The sequence below is a fragment of the Hipposideros armiger genome, unplaced genomic scaffold (genome assembly GCF_001890085.2).
Source record: "Hipposideros armiger isolate ML-2016 unplaced genomic scaffold, ASM189008v1 scaffold_335, whole genome shotgun sequence".
Lineage (NCBI taxonomy): Eukaryota > Metazoa > Chordata > Mammalia > Chiroptera > Hipposideridae > Hipposideros > Hipposideros armiger.
Window position 1 is genome coordinate 411,068 of NW_017731685.1, and position 9,209 is coordinate 420,276.

Below are 9,209 nucleotides of genomic sequence, written 5' to 3' on the forward strand. Positions count from 1 at the left end.
TCTTTCCTGCTTTGATATGAACCTTTTAAAAGGTGGTGTTCCCATAAAATCAGGAACATGGGACCAAGGTGACATTCTTATTTACTTAAGACCATCTGGTGTTGAAGATGAGAACTCATTAGTGGTATCTTGACTCAGCTGCCTAGGTCCACTCCTAGGCTCACAATCCTAGGCTCCCATGTTATCTGCTTGCCCTGCCCTTGGAGAGACTGTGCTTTTCCTGTCACTACTGCCGTTGTAGTGTCTCTCACTGTCAGTGAAGAGTGCTGAATTTGCAAAATCCCCTTTCTGTTCTTGTAAGCTATTGAGCCCAGCGAAAAGATCATGTCCTGCTATGCTTTGTCTGTTAAAGGAAGTATCACAAAAGTGTACCAGTAGTCTAGAGCAGCTTAAAAAAATATATAAAATAAGCTGGCATTTTTTTTTAACTTAGAAAATTGAAAATGATTTGTTAAAGTGCTGGTATCCAGCATGGATGAGGGTATGAAAATAAGCATTGAAGAAATTGCTATAATCTTATTGAAGGTCAACATGGCAGCATTTACCAGACTTTACAAAAAATTGTGTGTGTGTGTGTGTGTTATCTCTAATCTAGCAATTCTGCTTCTAGGAATTCGTCCTAAAGAAATAATGGAGATGCAATATGGTTTAATAATTAAAGCCTCCACTCACTAGTCATGCAGACCTCATTTGAATCCTGACTCTACCACCAATTTGCTGTGTGGCCTCGAGGAAGTTTCTTAGCCTCTATACCCTTCGGTTTCATCATCTGTACAATGTAGATGATAATTCCACCACATTGAGTGATGTAAATTAAATGGTGGGAGAATGCACATCAAGTGGCTATTACAAAAAATAAAAAATAAAAAATAAATAAATAAACAAGTGCTTGTACTAAGCACTCAACAAATACTGACTATTATATTAAATACAGAAGTTTGATATATAAGAATAATGTTTATAATAATGAAAACCTGGAATCAATCTAATCCTCCAATAATAATGAGGGATAAGTTACATTATAATCCATCACACGTTGGAATATATTATTGGTAGTAAAAATTGTGTTTTGGAAGATTATTTAAAGAAAAATGTTCATTTTAGGTTAAAGATATAAAACTAAATATGAGAAGGGCCTAATAATAAAATTTTAATATATTAGCAGCGTTGAATATGATTTTAAAATGTATAAAACAGTGTCTGGTATATTATAAGTGTGCAACAGATATTTATATGCATGTACGCGCGCACACACACGCACACACACAAGTGCTGTTATGAGTATATTTGTCTTGTGTTTTCTATAATAAGCATGAGTTAGTTTCTATTCAGAAAAAAAGGTTAGAGAATAAAGAATGTTTATCAGTTCTATAGCGTGGAATTAGGGGAGGTTTTAATATATTTCATGTTCCATATGATGTTTAAGTGAACATATAGTTAAGTAAATTTTAATATAGTTTTATTTCTGAGGGTGGGGTGAGATTGAAAGACAGTTCAGTAAAGGTTGTTACTACTAGCCAATTAAAACTTGATATGGTGTATCACCTGAGAAAGCACAGAGGGTTGTTTCTCAAAAAAAGGTACACAAATGGCCAATAAAGACATGAAAAGATGTTCAACATCATTAGTCATTAGGGAAATGCAAGTCAAAATCACAGTGTGATACCACTTCATACCAACTAGGATGGCTAAAATTAAAAAAACAATAAGTGTGGGCAACGATGCGGAGAAATTGAAACCCTTATACATTGCTAGTAGGAATGTGAAATAGTGCAGCCACTGTGGAAAAATAGTTCGGCATGTCCTCAAAAAATTAAACATAGAATTACCACATATGACCTTGCAATTCTTCTCCTAAGTATATATCCAGAAGAACTGAAAACATGTTTTTACTAACACTTGTACAAGAAATGTTTGTAGGAGCATTATTCTTAATAGCCAAAAAAATGTAACAAACCAAATGTCCAATCGCTGGAGAACACATATACAAAATGTCGTATAGCCGTGCAATGGACTATTATTCAGCCATAAAAATGGAGTGAATTCCTGATACATGCCATAACATGGTTGAACCCTGAAACATTATGCTGACTGAAAGTAACCAGATTCAAAAGGTCATATATGTATGATTCTATTTATATGACATATTCAGAATAGGCAAAGCAGACTCTAGTGGTTGCCAGAGGCTGGGGGAAGTGGGGAATTAGGGGACTCCTAATAGGAGTTGTTTTGGAGGTGATGAAGATGTTCTGAAATTAGAGCGTAGCAATGGCTGCACTACTTGGAATATACTAAAAACCACCAGTTTATTTTTCAACTTCAAAAATTGATTCTTAAGTTCATTAGAAAGAATAAAGCTTCAAGAATAGCTAAGAAACTGTTAAAAGAAGTAAAACAAGGAACACTGTATACCACTATATGTTTGGATGTTTATAGAGTAATTAGTGTTACTGGCTCAAAAATAGACATAGTAATAGAAGAAAATATAAAGCCCAGAAACAAATCCCAGTACATAATATGTAAAAATTTCATTGATGATAAATATGGCATTGCACATAATTGGAGAAAAGCTTCTTTGTTCAATTTGTAATGCTGATAAGATTGGTTGACTTTTTAGAAAATAATTGTTAGTTTTAATCTCATATACCAAACTGAACTCTAAATGGAATAAAACATACCTGAGGGGAGAAAAAAAGGAATTAAAAAAATCAATTGCAGTTAAATATTAAGAAAAATATTTACAATATGTAAGATCTCCAATGTATATAAAGATCTCTTACAAACCCATAAGACAAATAATAACTATCACAAATAGTAAATTAGGCAATTTATAAAAGAAGAGAATTAGGCAAAACAGCAATTCATAAAAGAAGAAACAAAGGAAAAATAAGCAAATAGGAAAAAAACATTTAGCCTTAGTGATAAGAAAATACAAATTAAAATGAAATGTGATATTTCACTTATTAAATTAGTGAAGATTAAAGTACTGGTGAAGAATTTAGGAAACAGACATTAAGATGTACTCCAATAGGAATATAAATTATGTACCCTTTCTGAAGGGCACTTTGACAGTATATATCAAGAGCTTTACAATATTTTTCTCACTGTTCCAGTAAGAATACTTTTAGAAATTCCTCCTAAATGAGTAAGATATGCACATAGATTTATATATGTGTATTCATAAGAGTGTTTACTTATACAAGATTGGAAACAAAATGAGGGAATGGTTAAATTGTGATACTCTTTAGGATGAAATATTATGCAAATGTTAAAAATTATGTTATAGAATAATATTTAATGACATGGGAATATATTTATAGTTTAAGTGGAATAAAATCAGTATAAAAGAGTATCCCAAATTTGTTTGAAAAATTAACTGTGCACATACATAGCAAAAAGCTGAAAGATTGTGTGCCAGAATGTTTAGTGGTTATCGGTGGCCAGTGGAATATTGAATTTTTTTTGCTTCTTTATATTCTATATTTTAAAAATTTCCTATAGTGATCATTTTGTATCACTTTTATAATCAGAAGAAAAACCAAATGTTAATTTTAAAAATGTGTAAGACTGATGGCATATGTATATAAGAATGAGTACTTTCATTAGTCTTTCACTTTAAACTTGTTTTCCTTCTGTTTCATAGCTCTGCTTCTATAGTTTTCTTGTAGTTTATTTACTCATTAATTCTTTTATCTGGAATGTTGGAAAAGAATAATGATATTTATTGTATATCATTTAAAGATCGTTCACTTTGTCAGTACCTTGCATGTAAACTCTATCTTTATGCAGTCTTTAAGATCTTTTAAAAGTAATTGTCTTTTTTTAATTATTGCCTATATCTGTGTACCTTTTTCTAGTAAGAAAATGCTCTGAAATGCCTATTAAAGTTTCTTCTCTAGTTTAGTATGCATCTTATATTTTAGGGAAAAGAATATAGTGGATTTTCTTTTAGAAAGTCTGAGAAAAAATTTTAAAGGAATTGATTTTGCTGAAAAACTTTAATATATCTGCAATTTTTTGGCTTCAAAGTTCCAATAAATTCCAATTTTTATATGTAGAAATATGCAGTAAGAAATAATTTAAATGTTTTTCATGTTACATAAATTCCTTTTAAACATGTTTTGAACTTTTTTCAAAGAAGCTATACCAAAATTTAAAATCTGCTGTATTATAGTCTAAATGTCCTGCAGGTTAATTCTTAAAAAATGTAATATCCTTAAGATTAGTTTTTGTTTTGTTTATTTTAAGTAGAAGTCTATTTGGTGCTATTTTGCTTACCTTTTAAATCAAATAAACAGCCTTGTTTTTCATTTCTCAGTGACTCATCAGCAGTAGCCTCTAGAATAAATTTATGTGGCTATGAATAAAACTCTTTAGAATTTAAAGGAGATGTTTAAAACATTTCCCTGATATAACTTGACCATCCTAGCTGGGGGTAATCTATCCCTCTGTACTTGTCACTTCATTCATTAAATTGTTCATTTACTCAGTTATAAAATACTTAATGTCCACTCTTATGCCAGTGGGTATCGAGTGATGGTAACATAATTAGGAACGAATAAATATCTTAAAGAACTTGTAGAGTTTGGTGGGGATGAAAAGATATACAGAAAATTCTTTTTTGTGTGTGTTTTTGTTTTTTTAGATTTTTATTGGGGAATTGGGGGGATGGGAACTGCGCTGGGGAATTGCGGGAAGGGGAACAGACAAGTTGCTGTCGTTTTGTTCTTCAGTCTAGTTGTGGAGGACGTTGCTTCACTGGCCCAAATTGGCACCATCATTGTGCTCTTCCCGGTCGATTCAGATGAGTTGCCGGCTTCTGGATGGCCGCTCATGGCGGCTGCTGGCCCCTCACGCTGACTGCCGGCTACATACGGTAGCCCATGGCAACCCACTGCAGCAGGGACTGCAGCCTACATCGTCGCTGGTGACTCACGGCAGCCCAGCTCCAGGTTGAGCTGTTGTTCAACCATCTTAGCTGTAGAGGGCAGTGTCACTGGCCCTCATATGTGGGATCCGAACCGGGGCCCTCTGGCGTCCCAAGCCAGCTCTTAACCATCGCGCCAGTTGGCCGGCCCAGAAAATTCTTTAATATATATGGCTGAACATACAAGAACTATGGAAGTTCAGAAGAGGGAAAGATTTTTTTCTAGGGAAGAAAAGAGACTTTGAGAAATGGAGAAAGGGGATCTTGGTACAGGAGAAGGCATTTGCCTGGGACCCTTAACAAACAGGTAAAGGAGCCCGTTGGCACTGTGCTGTCTGTATTGCTCACTGTTGACAAGTATATGTCTTTTTTCCTTAGCTGGTCTGAAAATCCTTTGATGGAATGGGGTAGGCCCTTGATAGATCTTCCACGATCAGAACCCATTTGTGTTTCATACCTGTCCAAAACATTGCCAAATATCTTGACATGCTGCTTTTCTTTTTTATCATTCCATTTGAAATTCTTTAGTTTGCAGGATTGATAATACAAAGATTTAAACAACTCACTGCTGAATTTTATCTCATCTACTTAAAAAAAAACCACTTATCATTTAGGTTAAGTGAGTTTGCGGCAAATAGTGAAAGTTATGAGCTCTTGAAAAGTCCTGTTATTCATGCGTAATGTCTTTGTACTAAGCCCTTAGAATTAAGTAGTGAACAAAACAGACATGGTCTCTGCCTTCATGGCACTTAAAGTGAAGAACAAATAATCGAGTCTAGTTGAACAAATAGTAAGTTAGATATAATACAGGTTCATTAAATTTAGAGAAAGTTTTCATCAAGTAACCTCTGAATTTATGTTTCCCCTTCAATGTCAGCATTACTTGTAAATGAATACCCTAATGTTCATCATTTTAGAATACGGCTTTTATATGTGTGTGCCAGTCAGAATGTGATTTATCAAGGTCCAGGAAAAGAGTGACAAACAGGTCCTTAAATTCTGTGGTATATATAAAAAATTCTGTTACTTTATAAGGGAAAGGGGAAACTAGCATTTACTGAGCTTTTGCTAAGTAGCAACACTGTGTTTGGACATTGTATGCAAGATATTGGTAGGAATGGTATTGCCTAAAGAAACAAGGACCTAATCAGGGAGAAATCCAAGGCAATAATGGAGAAAGAAGAACCTTTGGCAATTTCTCATTTTACCCCCCTTTTTTCTCCCTACAAGATTCTTCTTGATGAAATATCTTCTACTAAACACTGGGCCTCCGTGCACGTTTCAGATCACAGTGGATTTCACTACCGCCAGTTTTTGTTAAAGTCTTTGATTAGCCAAACTGTGAAAGACAGTTCTGTGTTGGAGAAAAACCCTTTGAGAAGCGAGCCAGCCATGGTTCTTCCAAAAGATGAAGCAGCAGCAGCTTCAGCAGAGGAACCAAGGATAAATATCCCCCATCTTCTAGAAGAAGAAGTTGAATTCAGCACTGATCTTATTGATTCCTACCCAGGACATGAAACCCTTTGGTGTCATAGGTAAGAGAAGGGAAAATTCATTTCCTGCGTGAAACTCTGTGTGTCCTTACTAGAGCTACAGAAGGTCTTGCTTATTATCCAGGCCAGTTTTCTGTTGATTCGTTGCCCTTAGGCAGTTTACTGTCCTTTAAGTTATATCCTCTGTAAAATGGACGTGTTATATGCTCCCTGTCTACTCCAGAATATGTGGGGGAAATGGGTAGAATTCTCCTTTAAAGGCTTAGAGTTGCTGATATGAATGGTGAGATATAACCGCCTAGAGCCTATGTAGTTCACCTTATTGTGTACAGCAGATGTGCACGCCACAGAGTCCATCTTTGGGGATTAGACACATGGATCTTCATTTTTAACAAATATTCCACATGATTCTAAGGGCAGGAGAACTGCTCGGAGGGGAAGAACAGGAACTGTGTCCCGTAACATACTTTGCTCAGAGCCCAGCACCTTCCTACTGCACATGGATGTTTAATGAGACTGTAGTGATGGATTTAGGGGAAGTTCAGATGGTTTCGAGACAAAGGACCAACTGCCACAGGTTGTTCGTATTGGACAGAGGACATGGGCTAAGCCTCCAGACGTGCTGTTTAATCCCCTTGTTCCTGAATCTCTTGTCTGGGGATATCAGTGAGATTCAGTTTTGCTTTTGTGTTGTATTTTAATTTATAGCAAAGATTGGGCCAAGACCTATTTCTAGTTTCATTGTTATAGTCTACAAAGAGTAACAACTCCAAGTGGCTGTCATTATCTCAGTCAATACTATTTAAAAACCTTTGGGATGGTAGTCTTTCTCACAATCAACCCAGTAATCTGGGTTTGTAACACTTGTCCAAATACCCAGAGACTTCATCATAACTACTCTTCCTCCTTCCCTCAGATAACTCTGGGATACAAATGCGGCAATGTACTGAGTACTGTATATTTTGAAATCATCAACTCACTTTTGTTGTTTTTTCTGAAAAGCTTGACTTCGCAATGTGATGTTTCCTTTCTCTTTTCTCTCTGTTCCCCTCCTATTTCACAGGCGACATGTTTTCTACCTTCAGCATTACTTAAATGGTAGGTTTACTCACAGCGTGACCCAGTTGTCACCTGGAGACAGCCCTGGGGGGACCGTGAGTGACTTGCACCACATCCCAGCAGGCCCCCACACGTCTCAGGCAATGGAGGTAGATGGACTGATTGACTCTAGCAAGCAGGGCTATTCGCAGGAAACGAAACGCCTGAAGCGGACCCCAGCTCCAGATTCCCTAGGCCTGGAAATGGAACACAGGTTCATCGATCAAGTGTTGTCCACCTGCCGGAACGTAGAGCAGGCCAGGTTTGCAAATGCATATAGGAAATGGCTGGATACTTTGAGTCAATGAAAGAGACGGACTATTCCTGCAAGGTTCCCCTTTTAGTGCAATATCGCCTTCCTTTCTTATTTACATAATTGCATGAACTGTTTGCTGTTATTAGCTAACTATATGTTCTTCATCTTTACCTTAAAATTCCCTAGTAAGTCTTTCACTTTATTTATTTTGTTAAAAACTGGCATTCCTTTGGGGATAAAATAATTGTATAGTTCCTTCCTGCTAAACAGTGAGTCTTAATTTTTTTCTTTGTAACTTTTCATCCTTTATATTTTCTATACTTCTGTATTTCTAGAAGAAGCCTATATTTCTAGGCTTCTTCTCATTTGGTTCTCCTAGGTGGTTCACACATACCTCCACCCACCTCAGTGCAATTGCTGCATAGACTAATTTTTTAACTAAAAATGTATGTTGTAGTTCAGCTTAAAAACAAGATAAATGCAAAATTACTTAATTGTTTTGAGAATCAAATGGCCAGATGGGTGGATAAGAGAAAATACAAACCATTTCTTTCTCTAGCATGTTCTACTGAAGTTATAGACCAAGATAACCAAAGTCAGAAGTATTGAAATTTATATTAAAAACACGCTTCCAATGTAACCCATTTTTTAAATGATTATTTTAAAAGAAATAATTTTAAGAGTTTACGTAATTGTAGTACTAGAAAATTATTTTTATTACTAGTTTTGATAGATTGTTTTTACCTCAAATTTGGTATATGCCAAAAACACTCAAGTCAGCCCTTATAAAAATCATTTTTTTAAAAAAACCCTGGAATGCCATTTTGAGTTATTACTACTTATTTTCTTTCCAAATTCATCATGAAAAATGGGAGATATATGCATAGAAATGTATCCATAAAAAAACCTTTCTTTTTAAAAATTTAAGTTATTGAGGATACACTGGATAAAATACAAAATTTTAATGAAGTGATTTTTAGAAGTTTTACTGGCAAAAGCCAGGGAGAAAAAATAGTTTTGAAGGTTAGTTCTTCAAGCTTTATTTTAGAAAATAAAAGCAATTTAAAAACTTTGATACTAAACTTATCAGGGATGAGGTACCAAAGTATCCACCTTATAGCTGTATCTTATCTTTTCAATAACAAGGGTTGGGTTTTTCAGGTTGGTGAGGTGGGGTGGGGAAAGGGCCAGGTAATGTCTAATGTCTACTTTATACTTTATTATATTTACTCCTTCATAAATGGTCTGCCTTGCTTATTTCCACATACCTTTTTTATTTTCCCAGTCCATTCCATACTTTTTGTTACTCTCACTTTTGTATATATTTTCTACCTGTCTTATTTCCCAGATGTGACTGAAGATATTCTCCCTATTTCTAGTGAATTCCATGCTCCATTACCACATACATGCAGCACAGACACAAAATGTGAATATG

At 35.2% G+C, this 9,209-nt stretch overlaps 1 protein-coding gene across 2 annotated transcripts in view; it reads left to right on the top strand.

The window, feature by feature from the left end:
• Nucleotides 1–8,746, top strand: part of PTAR1 (protein prenyltransferase alpha subunit repeat containing 1) — a 40,344-nt gene extending 31,598 nt beyond the window's left edge. For both annotated transcript variants that reach the window (XM_019661098.1, XM_019661097.1), the window contains 2 exons: nucleotides 6,158–6,462; nucleotides 7,484–8,746. In XM_019661098.1, coding sequence (XP_019516643.1) covers nucleotides 6,158–6,462; nucleotides 7,484–7,826 — 648 coding nt within the window. In that variant the 3' untranslated portion in view covers nucleotides 7,827–8,746. The remainder of the gene's footprint in view (nucleotides 1–6,157; nucleotides 6,463–7,483) is intronic.
• The last annotated feature ends 463 nt before the right edge of the window (nucleotides 8,747–9,209 follow it).